We start from the raw sequence: 19969 nt of genomic DNA on the forward strand, positions 1-19969 counted from the left end.
AAAAGCGTGTTCGTGTGACGACGGCTTATAAACCATTGCAGCCGCCATCTTTGTAGGGGCTTCCAGCAGCAATTTATGACGATCACCAAATATTTTGGAATATACCGACTATTCCGCTCTGCTGTCACCTGTTTTTAATCTAGGAATAACACCTTACTGGGTGCATATTGGCTCGTAACATTCAGATTGTAGTGACTACCATGACAGTATACGCTTTTCTTTCCCCAAAGTAATATCACAGATAGAACAATGAGCCAGATGTTTCACCGGATATAAGTATTAAGCATCCGGTTGGCATTTCTACTCACCACCAAATATGGTGATGAGGAAGCCCAGTGGCCGGCAGTAGGAGAAATCGCGCGAGATGGATTTTGGCCTACATTATGCTAATTTCCCCATCGATAAACGTTTGATCTCAATACAGTTTTCTGTTCCTAAAACTAGAATATGTTACGAACAGAGTGGACTAAGTTTTGTAGACTTGACCCTTTTCCAACATTTAAAAAAGATGCGTTGTTTAAGACTACAAGGCCAAACTGAGTTATTGCACTTCAGAGTACGTGGTCCCTAAGATAAATATGCAAATATGCTAGAACGCGCCAATCGCTAGCTCGATCTTGGCTCTGCCCATCCCCTTGCTTGTTCTGCCCACTATGATTAATTCGCTCCCATTAGAAAGGACAGGCTGGGTTAGTTCTACAAAATATTTGGTGATATATACAGTGCATTCGGAAAGTATTCAGACCCCTTGACTTTTTCCACATTTTGTTACATTACAGCCTTATTCTAAAATGGATTAAATTGTTTTCCCCCTCATCAATTCCACTCATTTACACATAATATACCCCATAATGACAAAGCAAAAACTGGTTTTTAGAAATGTTAGCAAATGTATTAAAAATAAAAACCAGAGGGCCTCCCTAGTGGCGCAGCGGTCTAAGGCACTGTATCGCACTGCTTGAGATGTCACTACAGACCAGGGTTCGATCACAGACTGTCACAGCCAGCCGTGACCGGAAGACCCATGAGGCGGCGCGCAATTGGCCCAGCGTCGTCCGGGTTAGGGGAGGGTGTGGCTGGCCGGGATGTCCTTGTCCCATCGTGCACTAGCGACTCCTTGTGGCGGGCCGGGCACCTGCAAGCTGACCTCGGTCGCCAGTTGTACGGGGTTTCTTCCGACACATTGGTGAGGCTGGCTTCCGGGTTAAGCGAGCAGTGTGTCAAGAAGCAGTGCGGCTTGGCAGGGTTGTGTTTCGGAGGACGCATGGCTCTCGACCTTCGCCTCACCCGAGTCCGTACGGGAGTTGCAGCGATGGGACAAGACTGTAACTACCAATTGGATATCACGAAAAGGGGGTAAAAGTAAAAAATAAATAAAAAGAGGAATAAAAAAGAGATATGTAAAACAACAGATATCACATTTACTTAAGTATTCTGACCCTTTACTCAGTACTTTGTGGAAGCACCTTTGGCAGCGATTACAGCCTTGAGTCTTCTTGGGTATGAAGCTTGGCACACCTGTATTTGGGGAGTTTCTCTCATTCTTCTCTGCAGGTCCTCTCAAGCTCTGTCAAGTTGGATGGAGAGAGTCGCTGCACAGCTATTTTCAGGTCTCTCCAGAGATGTTCGATCGGGTTCAAGTCCGGGCTCTGGCTGGGCCACTCAAAGACATTCAGAGACCTGTCCCGAAGCCACTCCTGCATTGTCTTGGCTGTATGCTTAGGGTCGTTGTCCTGTTGGAAGGTGGAGCAGGTTTTCATCAAGGATCTCTCTGTACTTTGCTCCGTTCATCTTTCCCTCGATCCTGACTAGTCTCCCAGTCCCTGCCGCTGAAAATCATCCCCACAGCATGCTGCTGCCACCACCATGCTTCACCGTAGGGATGGTGCCAGATTTCCACAGGACGTGACACTTGGCATTCAGTTCAATCTTGGTTTCGTCAGACCAGAGAATCTTGTTTCTTATGGTCTGAGAGTCTTTAGGTGCCTTTTGGCAAACTCTAAGCGGGCTGTCATGTGCCTTTTACTTTTACTAAAGGCCTGATTGGTGGGAGTCCTTCTGGAAGGTTCTCCCATCTCCACAGAGGAACTCTGGAGCCCTGTCAGTGACTATCGGGTTCTTGGTCACCTCCCAGACCAAGGCCCTTCTCCCCCGATTGCTCAGTTTGGCCGGGCGGCCAGCTCTAGGAAGAGTCTTGGTGGTTCCAAACTTCTTCCATTTAAGAATGATGGAGGCCACTGTGTTCTTGGGGACCTTCAATGCTGCAGACATTTTTTGGTACCCTTCTCCAGATCTGTGCCTCGACACAATCCTGTCTCGGACCTCTACGGACAATTCCTTCGACCTCATGGCTTGGTTTTTGCTCTGACATGCACTGTCAACTGTGGGACCTTATATAGACAAGTGTGTGCCTTTCCAAATCATGTCCAATCAATTGAATTTACCACAGGTGGACTCCAATTAAGTTGTAGAAAAATCTCAAGGATGAGCTCTATTTCGAGTCTCTTAGCAAAGGGTCTGAATACTTATGTATAAGGTATCTGTTTTTAATACATTTGCAAAAATGTCTAAAAACCTGTTTTCACTGTCATTATGGGGTATTGTGTGTATAGTCGTGGTCAAACGTTTTGAGAATGACACAAATATTAATTTTCACAAAGTCTGCTGCCTCAGTTTTTATGATGGCAATTTGCATATACTCCAGAATGTTATGAAGAGTGTTCAGATGAATTGCAATTAATTGCAAAGTCCCTCTTTGCCATGAAAATGAACTTAATCCTCAAAAAACATTTCCACTGCATTTCAGCTCTGCCACAAAAGGACCAGCTGACATCATGTCAGTGATTATCTCGTTAACACAGGTGAGAGTGTTGATGAGGACAAGGCTGGAGATCACTCTGTCATGCTGATTGAGTTAGAATAACAGACTGGAAGCTTTAAAAGGAGGGTGGTGCTTGAAATCGTTGTTCTTTCTCTGTTAACCATGGTTACCTGCAAGGAAACACGTGCCGTCATCATTGCTTTGCACAAAAAGGGCTTCACAGGCAAGGATATTGCTGCTAGTAAGATTGCACCTAAATCAACCAATTATCGGATCATCAAGAACTTCAAGGAGAAAGGATCAATTGTTGTGAAGAAGGCTTCAGGGCACCCAAGAAAATCCAGCAAGCGCCAGGACTGTCTCCTAAAGTTGATTCAGCTGCGGGATCAGGGCACCACCAGTGCAGAGCTTGCTCAGGAATGGCAGCAGGCAGGTGTGAGTGCATCGGCACGCACAGTGAGGCAAATACTTTTGGAGGATGGCCTAGTGTCAAGAAGGGCAGCGAGGAAGCCACTTCTCTCCAGGAAAAACATCAGGGACAGACTGATATTCTGCAAAAGGTACAGGGATTGGACTGCTGAGGACTGGGGTAAAGTCATTTTCTCTGATGAATCCCCTTTCCGATTGTTTGGGGCATCCGGAAAAAAGCTTGTCCGGAGAAGACAAGGTGAGCGCTACCATCAGTCCTGTGTCATGCCAACAGTAAAGCATCCTGAGACCATTCATGTGTGGGGTGGCTTCTCAGCCAAGGGAGTGAGCTCACTCACAATTTTGCCTAAGAACACAGCCATGAATAAAGAATGGTACCAACACATCCTCCGAGAGCAACTTCTCCAAACCATCCAAGAACAATTTAATGACGACCAATGCCTTTTCCAGCATGATGGAGCACCTTGCCATAAGGCAAAAGTGATAACTAAGTGGCTCGGGGAACAAAACATTGACATTTTGGGTCCATGGCCAGGAAACTCCCCAGACCTTAATCCCATTGAGAACTTATGGTCGATCCTCAAGTGGCGGGTGGACAAACAAAACCCCACAAATTCTGACAAACTCCAAGCATTGATTATGCAAGAATGGGCTGCCATCAGTCAGGATGTGGCCCAGAAGTTAATTGACAGCATGCCAGGGCGGATCGCAGAGGTCTTGAAAAAGAAGGGTCAACACTGCAAATATTGACTCTTTGCATAAACTTAATTTAATTGTCAATAAAAGCCTTTGACACTTATGGAATGCTTGTAATTATACTAAAAACACTGAAGCAGCAAACTTTGTGAAAACCAATACTTGTGTCATTCTCAAAACTTTTGACCACGACTGTAGATTGATGAGGAAAACCATTAATTTAATAAGTTTTAGAATAAGGCTGTAACGTTTAAAAAAAAGTGAAGGGGTTTGAATACTTTCCGAATGCACTGTAAGGGGAATGGAAAAACTATGGTATCTAATATTTTTAAGTCTGTGTGAGAGCTGTTCAAATTATGGTTCAAAGCCCAAAACATGGGATGTCAGCAGATAAATCAGCATCTTGAAGAGAGCCTGAAAACTATAACTATGGTGTGCTAGTTTATTAGAAATGCAAATAACATACATAGTTTGACACATTTTACTGGGAGCAAATGTGATTCAGTGCATCTCTATGCTGGTTCCAATGGAGAGTATATGTCACAACATTGATAATTTACTCAGAGGAGACTAGGGAACTGAATGAATTCAGCACATACAGTATTTACATTCTCCTGGTTCTTTCCCATAGGAATCACATTGAGAAAAACATTTATGGTATTACAGACGATCTACAGACAATAAATGACCATAAGGGTAAACCGATAGGGATAAATGAATGTATTCATACTCATCCTTTATGTAAAAAATCTATGAACAGATTTAAGAATACAAATATATTTGTTATGATTTAAGTGTCAAAAGTGTCATGCAAAATAAATTCCAAACATAAAATCTGCTCTTACCAGAACAAAAAAATAGAATTATAAAAATAAACTCAAGTAGTAATTTTGCTGGTTACACCTTAAGCATTACTAATGCAATTATACACACGTCTACTTTTACATACAATATATATTTATTTCTTTTAATAACACTTTGGTTTAGTTTAAAACAATTTCTATGTAATAAACTGTATAATACATAAACAGATTTATCTTAAATTATGTTAAATTAACTCAAATAAAAAAATCATGGATAAACAGACAACATACAATTATTATTTTTGCTATTAGAGTTCAATACAATTGTGTAGCATAGAGAAAAATAACACGTACTTCATACCAATTTTCTGTACAATATCTACACTTTGTTTTGCTGGTGACAGAAACATACTAGGATCAGGGTATGTGACTGGTGATCAATGCTCAAATGACGAAGAACGAATGGCTAGAGTTTGTCTCCAGGTTGTTGGGCGCGATGCCAAACTTCCTGTAGTAAGTATTATGTTCAAAGAGCAAGACAACCATCATACATTTGCAACAGCATAAACATAACCTTGCCTTATCCTCCAGCCCCATGCCTAATTAGTTATCTATAAAAACCTCAATCCTAAGTATATACAAATGGGGCAAAGGCAAGTGATGATATCTAGTAAGAAACTTATGCCTAAACTCATTGTACAAGCATTCAGACTATAGATAAGACTTTATGCTGAGATGGCATAGTAGTGCGTGATGATCATAGTTTACAAGGACAGAGACAATTAGTCATATAATGAAGGAATTGTACAATAAACATTTGTAACTTCTCAAATTTTTATACATTTATTCTCTCGGCTAGATGACTGAGGCGAGTCGCTTTGACGGTGTCCCTAATGGCACCCTATTCCCTACATAGTGCACTACTTTTGACCAGAGCCCTATAAGCCCTAGTCAAAAGTAGTGCACTACATAGGGAAGATGGTGACATGTGGGACGCAACGTTGACCTTCTGTTTTGCCTTTTAAAAATGTACATTCATTGTGCTGCCCAGTGATGCGTTCTAATCTCATACTGGTGTAAACATATAAAAATATACAATTGAGATTGAGGGATTAAAAACAACATAACTATTCTATGTTTCATGCCATACCACGCACTACAATGTGAAAATAATGCAACCAGGTTGAACACAATCACAGAATTCCCCCAAATTATGTTTAACATGGGTATAATTTACATCAGGTATTATTTCATTTAGTGCTTTTCCGTATTTTAGAGAAGTGGATAGGGTTATAAGCGAAGGGACGTACTGTATTTTGCTCAACAAGCCAGTTTAACACATTTTGCAGTTGTTTTGGATTTACACACAGCGCAGGGGGAAAGGCATAGTAATTCAGCTGTTGTTCGAGCCAATGCTTACTAATGGTTTACAACATATTGCAATTGTAAGATGTATTAATGGCCTGTGTATTTGCATTTATCGATAAAAAAATGCAGATATGGAAACGGTGCGGATATGGAAACGGTGCGGATATGGAAACGGTGCAGATATGGAAACGGTGCAGAGACTTGGCCAATATGGAACTACTACTTTGTGGTATGTGTGAACTGCATAACAATAGTCCACAAAGAAATGCAATGTCTTCAAAGCCCTCAATCTCTCTCATTCAATACTCTGAGGGTTTTCCAAACTCGGTCCTGGGCTCCCCCCTGGGTGCACGTTTTGGTTTTTGCCCTAGCACTACACAGCTGATTCAAACATCCAACTCATCATCACGCTTTGATTATTTGAATGTCCTGCTAGGGCAAAAACCAAAACGTTCACCCCGGGGGGAGCAGGACCGAACTTGGGAAACCCTGCTCTAACTTACTGATGGCTGTCCTATGTACAATGGACATGGGACATGTGGTCAATGGACATGTGGTCCTCTGTAGCTCAGCTGGTAGAGCACGGCGCTTGTAACGCCAAGGTAGTGGGTTCGATCCCCGGGACCACCCATACACAAAAATGTATGCACGCATGACTGTAAGTCGCTTTGGATAAAAGCGTCTGCTAAATGGCATATTATTATTTATTTATTATTACAAGGATTGCCTCTAAACTGTTTATAGGCTTAGAAACATAGCTGCCTTATCACCCAACGACACATCTCCCTTCTGTAAGGGATAGAGGGGATTTGGACAAACAAAACAACAACACTTTTCCAAGGACTTTTTTTTCAATTCCACACGTCAAAACTGACAGCCAAGTCCTGCTGTCCGGGAGCAGATGACAATGTATGTCCCAAATGGCACCCTATTCCCAGGGTGCCAGCAAAAGGCCAATGAACAAGGAATGGAATTACCCAAAATGACTGACGACGACAGCAACAATGATAGAAAAGGGAATCCTAGTACCGCTACCACTAGCTACATTAATAAAATGCAATGAGAGATACTACAGTAAATAATGACCAGAATCATAAAAACCTAGTAGAACTAATATGAAATAGTCGAGGCAGAGAAAGTAAACCGATTTTAGGGGGGAGGCCCTCCTTCGTAGGCTACCCTAGCGCCCGAGCAGTCCAGGGCCAAATCCTCACACCCCACTCTCTCAGCACCAGTTGTAGAGTCCCTCTCCCCCCTCCCCCATCCCTAAAACGCACTCTACTTTCACCCATGTCCCCTCCCCTCCTTTTAAATGCTGGCTGCCTCGGATGGTGGCGTAGTATTTTCCAGAGCACTACTACCACCACTACTGCTGTTTTCCTGGCTAGAGGGTGATGTGTCCAAACTGGCCGATCGCTCAGGTGCCGTCTTGGCGGCAGTAGAGTCTTTGTTGCCCGACCCCCCCGCACTGGCTGGGGAGGGCGTAGTGGGCGCAGAGGAGGTGGATGAGGGGACTGGGGAGCCCAAGGTTCGCTGGGAGACCTGGTAGGCTGCCAGCAGCTCCTGGATGCGCTCCGGCGTGGGCTCCCACTTGGCGAAGCCGGCGGCATTCTGCAGGAAGATGACCGCCGTGCCTTGGACTGCCTTGTAGTACATCTCCTCCCTGAGAAAGAAACGGAGAGAAAGACATTTAAACTCCAACTAGACTGCAACTACGCTAGTGTCCTATTCAGGGTGCATCCAGGAGCGTCCTTTTCGAAAGGGCAACTTGGGCAATCAGAACTGAGGTTATCACAATACAGTTTCACGTATAAATGTGACTCATTTACCTACCCCAGCACAGGACATAGACTTAAGACCAAGAGTGTGCAAAGCTGTCATCAAGGCAAAGGGTGGCTATTTAAAGAATCTCAAATATAACATATATTTTGATTTGTTTAACACTTTTTTGGTTACTACATGATTCGATATGTGTTATTTCATAGTTTTGATGTCTTCGGTGTGTGTGTGTATATATATATATACACTGCTCAAAAAAATAAAGGGAACACTTAAACAACACAATGTAACTCCAAGTCAATCACACTTCTGTGAAATCAAACTGTCCACTTAGGAAGCAACACTGATTGACAATAAATGTCACATGCTGTTGTGCAAATGGAATAGACAACAGGTGGAAATTATAGGCAATTAGCAAGACACCCCCAATAAAGAAATGGTTCTGCAGGTGGTGACCACAGACCACTTCTCAGTTCCTATGCTTCCTGGCTGATGTTTTGGTCACTTTTGAATGCTGGCGGTGCTTTCACTCTAGTGGTAGCATGAGACGGAGTCTACAACCCACACAAGTGGCTCAGGTAGTGCAGCTCATCCAGGATGGCACATCAATGCGAGCTGTGGCAAGAAGGTTTGCTGTGTCTGTCAGCGTAGTGTCCAGAGCATGGAGGCGCTACCAGGAGACAAGCCAGTACATTAGGAGACGTGGAGGAGGCCGTAGGAGGGCAACAACCCAGCAGCAGGACCGCTACCTCCGCCTTTGTGCAAGGAGGAGCAGGAGGAGCACTGCCAGAGCCCTGCAAAATGACCTCCAGCAGGCCACAAATGTGCATGTGTCTGCTCAAACGGTCAGAAACAGACTCCATGAGGGTGGTATGAGGGCCCGACGTCCACAGGTGGGGGTTGTGCTTACAGCCCAACACCGTGCAGGACGTTTGGCATTTGCCAGAGAACACCAAGATTGGCAAATTCGCCACTGGCGCCCTGTGCTCTTCACAGATGAAAGCAGGTTCACACTGAGCACATGTGACAGACGTGACAGAGTCTGGAGACGCCGTGGAGAACGTTCTGCTGCCTGCAACATCCTCCAGCATGACCGGTTTGGCGGTGGGTCAGTCATGGTGTGGGGTGGCATTTCTTTGGGGGGCCGCACAGCCCTCCATGTGCTCGCCAGAGGTAGCCTGACTGCCATTAGGTACCGAGATGAAATCCTCAGACCCCTTGTGAGACCATATGCTGGTGCGGTTGGCCCTGGGTTCCTCCTAATGCAAGACAATGCTAGACCTCATGTGGCTGGAGTGTGTCAGCAGTTCCTGCAAGAGGAAGGCATTGATGCTATGGACCGCCCGTTCCCCAGACCTGAATCCAATTGAGCACATCTGGGACATCATGTCTCGCTCCATCCACCAACGCCACGTTGCACCACAGACTGTCCAGGAGTTGGCGGATGCTTTAGTCCAGGTCTGGGAGGAGATCCCTCAGGGGGAATTCTTACTGGTTGGTAGGTGATCAAATACTTATGTCAAGCAATAAAATGCAAATTAATTACTTAAAAATCATACGTGATTTTCTTGATTTTTATTTTAGATTCCGTCTCCCACAGTTGAAGTGTACCTATTATAAAAATTACAGACCTCTACATGCTTTGTAAGTAGGAAAACCTGCAAAATCGGCAGTGTATCAAATACTTGTTCTCTCCACTGTGTGTATATATATATACACACATATATACACACACACACACACACACACATACATACATACATACATACATACATAAGTATTTGATCACCTACCAACCACCAACCAGTAAGAATTCCGGCTCTCACAGACCTGTTAGTTTTTCTTTAAGAAACCCTCCTGTTCTCCACTCATTACCTGTATTAACTGCACCTGTTTGAACTCATTACCTGTATAAAAGACACCTGTCCACACACTCAATCAAACCGACTCCAACCTCTCCACAATGGCCAAGACCAGAGAGCTGTGTAAGGACATCAGGGATAAAATTGTAGACCTGCACAAGGCTGGGATGGGCTACAGGACAATAGGCAAACAGCTTGGTGAGAAGGCAACAACCGTTGGCGCAATTATTAGAAAATGGAAGAAGTTCAAGATGACGGTCAATCACCCTCGGTCTGGGGCTCCATGCAAGATCTCACCTCGTGGGGCATCAATGATCATGAGGAAGGTGAGGGATCAGCCCAGAACTACACGGCAGGACCTGGTCAATGACCTGAAGAGAGCTGGGACCACAGTCTCAAAGAAAACCATTAGTAACACACTACGCCATCATGGATTAAAATCCTGCAGCGCACGCAAGGTCCCCCTGCTCAAGCCATCGCATGTCCAGGCCCGTCTGAAGTTTGCCAATGACCATCTGGATGATCCAGAGGAGGAATGGGAGAAGGTAATGTGGTCTAATGAGACAAAAATATAGCTTTTTGGTCTAAACTCCACTCGCCGTGTTTGGAGGAAGAAGAAGGATGAGTATAACCCCAAGAACACCATCCCAACCGTGAAGCATGGAGGTGGAAACATCATTCTTTGGGGATGCTTTTCTGCAAAGGGGACAGGACGACTGCACCATATTGAGGGGAGGATGGATGAGGCCATGTATCGCGAGATCTTGGCCAACAACCTCCTTCCCTCAGTAAGAGCATTGAAGATGGGTCGTGGCTGGGTCTTCCAGCATGACAATGACCCGAAACACTCAGCCAGGGCAACTAAGGAGTGGCTCCGTAAGAAGCATCTCAAGGTCCTGGAGTGGCCTAGCCAGTCTCCAGACCTGAACCCAATAGAACATCTTTGGAGGGAGCTGAAAGTCCGTATTGCCCAGCGGCAGCCCCGAAACCTGAAGGATCTGGAGAAGGTCTGTATGGAGGAGTGGGCCAAAATCCCTGCTACAGTGTGTGCAAACCTGGTCAAGACCTACAGGAAATGTATGATCTCTGTAATTGCAAACAAAGGTTTCTGTACCAAATATTAAGTTCTGCTTTTCTGATGTATCAAATACTTATGTCATGCAATAAAATGCAAATTAATTACTTAAAAATCATACAATGTGATTTTCTGGATTTTTGTTTTAGATTCCGTCTCTCACAGTTGAAGTGTACATATGATAAAAATTACAGACCTCTACATGCCTTGTAAGTAGGAAAACCTGCAAAATCGGCAGTGTATCAAATACTTGTTCTCCCCACTGTGTGTGTGTATATATATATATATATATATATATATATATATACACACATACATACATACACAGTGCTATGAAAAAGTATTTGCCCCCTTTCTAATTTTCTCTACTTTTGCATATTTGTGATACTGAATTAGCAGATCTTCAACCAAAACCTAATATTAGATAAACGGAACATAAGTGAACAAATAACACAACAATTACATATTTATTTCATAAACAAAGTTATGCAACACCCAATTCCCCTGTGTGAAAAAGTAATTGCCTCCCAGCTCTCCAAGGATGTCAGGGACAAGATTATAGACCTACACAAGGCTGGATTGGGCTACAAGACCATCGCCAAGCAGCTTCGTGAGAAGGTTGTTGACATGCGTTTGTCATTTTGTTGTTGTTATTCTGTCTCTCACTGTTCAAATAAACCTACCATTATAAGTATAGACTGATCAATGTCTTTGTCAGTGGGCAAACGTACAAAATCAGCAGGGGATCAAATACTTTTTTCCCCTCACTGTATACACACAGTACCAGTATATAAAACTGTAATTATTGTTCACATTCCTTGTGTATGGTCATATAGTTTGATACATTTATTGTTGATATTGTGAACCTCTTATATTTTTACCTCCTGTTCCAGGAAGGGATGTCACTGAGTGCTGCCCCTATATATAGGACCTTCCACCCCGACTGGGATATGGATGCCTGATGAAGACCTAAGGGTCGAAATCTTATAATAAAATCACAAGACCAGCAGTGTGCGGCGTTCTCCTTTTTATTTTTTATGAATTCACCCGCAAAACACCAGTGCACAACTGAGCAAGAGGACAAATACATTAGTGTCTAGTTTGAGAAACAGACGCCTCACAGGTCCTCAACTGGCAGCTTCATTAAATAGTACCCTCAAAACATCAGTCTCAACATCAACAGTGAAGAGGCGACTCTGGGATTCTGACCTTCTAGACAGAGTTGCAAAGAAAAAGTCCAGTGTGTGTTCTATTGCCCATCTTAATATTTTATTTTTATTGGCCAGTCTGAGATATGGCTTTTTCTTTGCAACTCTGAAGGTCAGCATCCCAGAGTCGCCTATTCACAGTTGACGTTTTAGACTGGTGTTTTGCGGGTACTATTTAATGAAGCTGCCAGTTGAGGACCTGTGAGGCGTCTGTTTCTCAAACTAGACACTAATGTATTTGTCCTCTTGCTCAGTTGTGCACCGGGGCCTCCCACTCCTCTTTCTATTCTGGTTAGAGCCAGTTTGAGCTGTTCTGTGAAGGGAGTAGTACACAGCGTTGTACGAGATCTTCAGTTTCTTGGCAATTTCTCACATGGAATAGCCTTCATTTCTCAGAACAAGAATAGACTGACGAGTTTCAGAAGAAAGTTATTTGTTTCTGGCCATTTTGAGCCTGTAATCGAACCCACAATTGCTGATGCTCCAGATACTCAACTAGTCTCAAGAAGGCCAGTTTTATTGCTTCTTTAATCAGCACAACAGTTTTCAGCTGTGCTAACATAATTGCAAAAGGGTTTTCTAATGATCAATTAGCCTTTTAAAATGATAAACTTGGATTAGCAAACGCAACGTGCCATTGGAATACAGGACTGATGGTTGCTGATAATGGGCCTCTGTACGCCTATGTGGATATTACATAAAAAATAGCCATTTACAACATTAACAATGTCTACACTCTTTCTGATCAATTTGATGTTATTTTAATGGACAAAAAAATTGCTTTTCTTTTGAAAACAAGGACATTTCTAAGTGACCCCAAACTTTTGAACGGTAGTGTATGTCAAATATTGTGTGCTATAGGTTGAAGAATAAACAAATGTGACTCTGGCTGACAACACAATACTTTGTTTCCAGCATTAGGATGGTTTTCATCAAGAAATTAAGTCTGCTTCATGTTTTGTTTCTTTGCCATGATACTTATAAGTATCACGATACTGTTATCTTGACAACCCTAGTCAGAACAATGGAAGTGACTCTGCGGCGTTGGACACACTCACTTCTTGCAGATGTGCTGCGAGCCGCTGCGGTACTCGTGCTCGAAGGCGGGCAGCGACATCTGGTGGCGGCGGAAGGCGCTGGTCTCCATGCGGTTGAGGGCTGGGGTTAGTGGATCTCGCCACTCCGGGACGAAGATGATGAAGGACAGGGGCTCACTGGACTTCTCCAGTAGTTCCTACAGGGCATAGTACATTACTCAATCAAAACTTTCCCTGGAATTCAAAAAGGGAACAGTTCAAAATTGAAGTCCTGCAGATTTTCTCCTAGTACATACAGTGGGATCTAAACAGATGGTGTGGTTTATGGACTACTTTTGAAGTATCAACACATTGAACAAACTTTGATTGAGGGGTGAATGTTCACTTTAAATGGGTTTCAAGTTCTAATGTCACATGCAAAAGCACAGTGAAATGCCTTTCTTGCTAGCGCTAACTCCAACAATGCAGTATTCAATAACAATGTAATACTAAATATAACAAGGTAGAACAAAAACACACTAGATATAAAAATAAGAACACGATAAAGTCAGGTCAACACCCTGGTGGAGACGACGAGCATGCAGAAGAGCTTCCCTGAGACGGTTTCTGAGAGTTTGTGCAGAGATTCTTCAGTTTTGCAAACCCACAGTTTCATCAGTTGTCCGGGTGGCTGGTCTCAGACGATCCCGCAGGTGAAGAAGCCGGATGTGGAGGTCCTGGGCTGGCGTGGTTAAATGTGGTCTGCGGTTGTGAGGCTGGTTGGACGTACTGCCAAATTCTCTTAAACGAGGCGGCATATGGTAGATAAATTAACATTACATTCTCTGGCAACTGCTCTGGTGGACATTCCTGCAGTCAGCATGCCAACTGCATGTTCCCTCAAAACTTGAAACATCTGTGGCATTGTGTTGTGTGACAAAACTGCACATTTTAGAGTGGCCTTATTGTCCCCAGCACAAGGTGCACCTGTGTAATGATCATGCTGTTTAATCAGCTTCTTGATATGCCACACCTGTCAGGTGGATGGATTATCTTGGCAAAGGAGAAAAGCTCACTAACAGGGATGTAAACAAATTTGTGCCCAAAATTTGAGATCAATTATATTTCTGTGCATATGGAAAATTTCAGGGATCTTTTATTTCAGCTCATGAAACATGGGACCAACACTTTACATGTTGCATTTATAAGATAAACAGAGTACTAGCAGCGTATATGATTATTGCATGTGAGTGGGTGTGTGTAGAGTCAGTATAAATATATGTGCATATTATGTGTCTGTGAACAAATGATGGAGTGTTTGTATGTGTGTTGGAGTATCAGTGTGTGTAGTGTGTAAGGCCCTGTGAGTGTGCATAGAGACAGCGCAAAAATAAGAATAAAATACAAAAAGGTAAACTCAGATAGCCCGTGTAGCCATTTTGTTAGCTATTTAGCAATGTTATGGCATGGGGATAGAAGCTGTTCAGGAACCTGTTGGTGTCAGACTTGATGCATCAGTACCGCTTGCCGTGCGGAAGCAGAGAGAACAGTCTATGGCTTGGGTGGTTGGAGTCTAACAATTTTCCGGGCCTTCCTTTCACACCGCCTGATATAGAGGTCCTGGATGGCAGGGAGCTCAGCCCCAGTGATGTACTGGGCTATCCTCACCACCCTCTGTAGAACCATGCGATCGAAGGGCGGTGCTATTGCCATACCAAGCAGTGATGCAGCCAGTCAAGATGGTACAACTGTATAACTTTTTAAGGATTTGAGGGCCCATGCCAAACCTTTTCAACCTCCTGAGGGGGTTGACTGTGCGTGTGTGGGCCATTTTAAGTTCTTAGTGATTTGGACTCCAAGGAACTTGAAGCTCTCGACCTGCTCCACTGCAGTCCAGTCGATGTGGTAGAAGCGTGCTCCCCCCGCACCGCCCCCCTCCCTGTAGTCCACGATCAGCTCCTTGGTCTTACTGATGTTGAGGGAGAGGTTGTTGTTTCCGGCCCCACACTGCCAGGTCACTAACCTCCTCCCTGTAGGCTGTCTCATCGTCGCTGGTGATCAGGCTACCGCAGTTGTGTCGTCAGCAAACTTGATGATGGTGATGGTGTTGGAGTTGTGCGTGGTCACGCAGTCGTGGGTGAACAGGGAGTACAGGAGGGGACTAAGCACACACCCCTGTGGAGCCCCTGTGTTGAGGGTCAACGAGGCAGAGGTGATGTTTCTACCCTCACACCTGGGGTCGGCCCGTCAGGAAGTCCAGGACCCAGCTGCAGAGGGGGTTGTTCATTCCCAGGGTCCTAAGCTTGGTGACGAGCTTGGAGGGGAAAATGGTGTTGAACGCTGAGCTGTAGTCAATGAACAGCATTCTCACATAGGTATTCCTCTTATCTAGGTGGGTGAGGGCAGTGGAGTGCAATTGAGATTGCGTCATCTATGGATCCGTTGGGGCGGTATGCAAATTGCAGTGGGTTTAGGGGTTCTGGGATGATGGAGTTGATATGTGCCATAACCAGACTCTCAAAGCACTTCATGATTACTGATGTGAGTGCTACAGGGTGGTAGTCATTGTGGCATGAAGAATTAGAGTTCTTGGGAACAGGAATGATGGTGGTAATCTTAAAAGAATCTCAGACGGGGACAAGGAGAGATTTAAAATTACCGTGAATATACCTGCCAGTTGTTCTGCTCTGAGAACGTGCCCTGGAATACCATCGGGCCCCGCGGCCTTGCAGGTATTGACCTGATTAAAGACTACTTACATCGGCCTCTGCGAGCGAGATCACCCAATCTTCTGTGTTGGTGGCAGCCCTCACACCCGGCACGATGTTGTTATTGTCAAAGCGTGCATAAAATGCATTGAGTTCGTCTGGTAGTGAGGCATCATTGGGGAAATCATGGCTGGGTCTTCCTTCGCAATCTGTAATGGACTGTAGCCCCTGCCACATGCAGCGGGCGTCGGAGCCTGTGTAACATGACACCTTATTCATATATTGTCCTTTTGCTCGTTTGATGACTCTGCGGAGGTCATAGTGGGACTGCTTGTACTTTTTCATGTCCTCAGCCGTAGCCTCATGGTTGTTTGCGGTAGCCCTATCCTTTAGTTTAGTGCCAACCTCAGTGTTAATCCAGGGATTTTGATTGGGGAAGCAGCGAACCTTAACTGTGGGGACAACATCACCGATGCATTTCCTAATGAAGTCTGTGACGGAGGTGGTTAGCTCGTCGATGTTATCGGCGGAGTCCCGAAACATATTCCAGTCAGCGCTAGCAAAGCAGTCCTGTAGCATCATCTCTGATTCTGGAGACCATTTTCTCAACAGAGCAAGTCAATGGTAATTCCTGTTTGAACTTCTGCTTGTAAATGTATGGATGTCAGTTTTCCTGCTTGGCTATAGCCTAGTACAGTTCGTTAAGTGCCAGCGTGTTATTTTTCTTGTCCTGAGGTGGAATGTATACAAAAGTCACGATAATAGCTGAAAACTCCCTCAGGAGGTAAAAGGGTCGGCATTTGACCATCAGGTATTCCAAGACGAGTGAACAATGGGTCAACACTTCTACTGCGCTCAAGTCAGCACACCATTTGTTGTTTATGAAGAGGCAAACCCCTTCCTCCCTCGATTTCCACAACTTCACTGTCATGTCGGCACGGTGAATGGAGAATATCTTGTCTGAGAGCCATGTTTCAGAGAAGCTGAGAATATTGCAATTTTGAGAGTCCCGTTGGTAGCAAAGCTGCTATCGGAGGTCATCCATCTTATTATCAAGTAACTGTACATTGGCCAGTAGAATGTAGGGAAGAGGTGGTCGGTTCTCCCTTCAGCTTAATCTCGCCAGGATCCCCTTCTCTTGCCTCTGTAACGTCGGCATTTCCTCTTGGGTAGCCCGAAAATTGGGTCAGATTTACAGAAAGATTCCAGGGCAGATGAGTCGAAGTTGAAGCGGGAATTGAGATAAGTAACTGCCGATCAGATGTTCAAAAGTTATTGTCGGATGTAAGAAATGATAGCGGATACATTTCGAGAAAATTAAGTAAAATAAAATAAAATAAAATAATCACAAAATAGCAATGTTGAGTCGGAGATTGCAAAATGGCGGCCATCCAGCAAGGCGCCATCTTTTCAACTAGTGATCAAGAAAAAATAACTAAGGAGGAGCACCTCAAAGTGTGTCACCATGGCATCCATCAGCTCCTCACAGAAGGGAGGGTTGGCCTCAAAGGAGCCACTGGCCGGTGAGAAGTTCAGGAAAGGCCTTGGAGGCAAAGAGAACATTTTAGAACAGGGTCAAACTAGAAACCCATAGATTAACCTCTACGGGATCGGTGTCCCGTATACGGGACGGTTGAGCTAAAGTGCGCTAATGTGATTAGCTTGACTGTTGTAAGTAACAGCAAACTTTCCAGGACATGGACATGTCTTATACGGGCAGAAAGCTTAAATTCTTGTTAATCTAACTGCACTGTCCAATTTACAGTAGCTATTACAGTGAAGAAATACCATGCTATTGTTTGAAGAGAGTAAACAACAACAAAAAACTAAGCACGGCAACTGGTTTGATACATTCACCTCTGAAGGTAAATAATGTACTTACATTCAGTTATCTTGCTCTGATTTGTTATCCTAAGGGTCCCAGAGATAAAAATGTAGCATAGTTTTGTTTGATAAAATCAATTTTTATATTCAAATGTATGAACTGGGTTCTACAGTTTGAACCCCTGCTGTCTCTTGCACCACACCCACCCCGCCCGACCATCTAGATGTGTGAAAGTTAGTGTATAAGCTAATGATCCATCATGTATGACATTCCTGGGAGTGTGTAAACTTACATTTTGCATTACCATATCATGTTTGCATGTTCTCTATAGTTATGTACTTGAAAATGTATCAATTGACCAATTCGGCACATTTGGGCAGACTTGATACAAAAAATCTGAAACTTTGCACACACTGCTGCCATCTAGTGGCCAACATCTAAATTGCATTTAACTGCATTATTATATTGTGGCCTTGCTCTTGCATTTCAAAAAAACGCATGTTGTTTTGTTTGTATTATCTTTTACCAGATCTAATGTGATATATTCTCCTACATTAATTTCACATTTCCACAAACTTCAAAGTGCTTCCTTTCAAATGGTATCAAGAATTTGCATATCCTTGCTTCAGGTCCTGAGCTACAGGCAGTTAGATTTGGGTATCTCATTTTAGGCGAAAATTGAAAAAGAGGGTCCGATCGTTAAGAGGTTAACAAATGACTAAAAAGTACACGGACCATGCCTCGGTGGTCTCTGTTTAGTTGAGATGGGGTAGACCAGTGTTTCTCAACCCTTTTTTGTGTCAAGGACCGGCATGCTATAGTGTCAGGGACCTTACATTGAAACAAGCATTGTAAATCTGACCGGATTAGACTCTCTGGAAATGGTCAGCAACATGCCACGTACCGGTGCAGCACCATGTACTGGAGGTTGAGAAACACTGGGGTAGACCACATATAATGACGTATTGTTTGGGATGAGAAGTAAACCATAAAAACATTTATTTTAAAAAACCTACCCCCTTGATCCAAAGAAGCCATCGGTGTCAGGGAAAGCCGAGCAGAACTGCTTGAAGTAGGAGTTGAGCGGCGAGGCGAAACACTCAAAGCTCACCCCAAACTGCTTGTTGAGTGCCTCGAAGACAGGCACAGGAAGGGCCCCCTGTAAGCCCATCCCCTCATTCACCCCGGCGCCAAACATCACCTGCACAACAAACAGTGACATAATTAGCACAATAAACGATGACATCAGCACAACAAACAACAGAAAAGATGAAGTGAAAAGGAGAAAGAGCAACAAGAAGTTGGAGGGGATGATGGACTATAAGAGCATTGCCTCCCAACAGATAGCTTCATATCAATAATACTACTTTGGCAGTGAAAATAGAGGAAAAGCTTTAAAGAAAAATAGAATGGGGGGGGGGGGGGGGGGTTAGGAAGTCCGATTTACCTGGTATCTCTTGATAAGGCACCATATTCGTGACAGGAACTTTTCGAACCTGGGATCGTCGATGCAGCTGTATCGGTATAAGAGCTCCTGGATAGAGGGGTGAGTATTTTAGCAGAGAGCATGTGCCCAGAGGCGATGCTAGTCAATTATATCAACCACACCTTCCAGGATTAGTTCCCGGCAGTTTCTCAAACAACTCAAACTGTGCAAGTATCAACGCACCTAAAAATGGTGTGTGTGTGTATACTTAACGTCAATGTCATGCACTCAGAACCATTGCCATATCCATATATTTGGAGAGTTTCTCCCATTCGTCTCTGCAGATCCGCTCAAGCTCTGTCAGGTTGGATGGGGAGCATTGCTGCACAGCTATTTTCAGGTCTCTCCAAAGATGTTCGATCGGGTTCGTGTCCGGGCTCTGGCAGGGCCACTCAAGGACATTCAGAGACTTGTCCCGAAGCCACTCCTGCGTTGTCTTGGCTGTGTGCTTAGGGTGGTTGTCCTGTTGGAAGGTGAACCTTCGCCCCAGTCTGAGGTCCTGAGCACTCTGGAGCAGGTTTTCATCAAGGATCTCTCTGTACTTTGCTCCGTTCATCTTTGCCTCGATCCTGACTAGTCTCCCAGTCCCTGCCGCTGAAAAACATCCCCACAGCATGATGCTGCTACCACCATGCATCACCGTAGGGATGGTGCAAGGTTTCCTCCATACGTGACGCCTGGCATTCAGCCTAAAGAGTTCCATCTTGGTTTCATTAGACCAGAGAATCTTGTTTCTCATGGTCTTAGGTGCCTTTTGGCAAACTCCAAGCGAGCTGTCATGTGCCTTTTACTGAGGAGTGGCTTCCGTCTGACCACTCTACCATAAAGGCCTGATTGGTAGAGTGCTGCAGAGATGGTTGTTCTTCTGGAAGATTCTCCCATCTCCACAGAGG

General features: G+C 44.3%; 1 protein-coding gene across 1 annotated transcript in view; it reads right to left on the minus strand.

Annotated features, from left to right (window-relative positions):
- Positions 1-7425: 7425 nt before the first annotated feature.
- Positions 7426-19969, minus strand: part of LOC311138888 (mRNA (2'-O-methyladenosine-N(6)-)-methyltransferase-like) — a gene marked incomplete at both ends in the record, with an annotated part of 31423 nt that continues 18879 nt past the window's right edge. The window contains 5 exons of the mRNA XM_084173679.1: positions 7426-7780; positions 13100-13275; positions 17215-17308; positions 18607-18791; positions 19038-19124. Of these exons, the coding sequence (XP_084029805.1) occupies positions 7426-7780; positions 13100-13275; positions 17215-17308; positions 18607-18791; positions 19038-19124 (897 nt within the window). The remainder of the gene's footprint in view (positions 7781-13099; positions 13276-17214; positions 17309-18606; positions 18792-19037; positions 19125-19969) is intronic.

This window comes from Coregonus lavaretus (genome assembly GCF_964263955.1).
Source record: "Coregonus lavaretus genome assembly, chromosome: 12".
In the NCBI taxonomy this organism is placed as follows: domain Eukaryota; kingdom Metazoa; phylum Chordata; class Actinopteri; order Salmoniformes; family Salmonidae; genus Coregonus; species Coregonus lavaretus.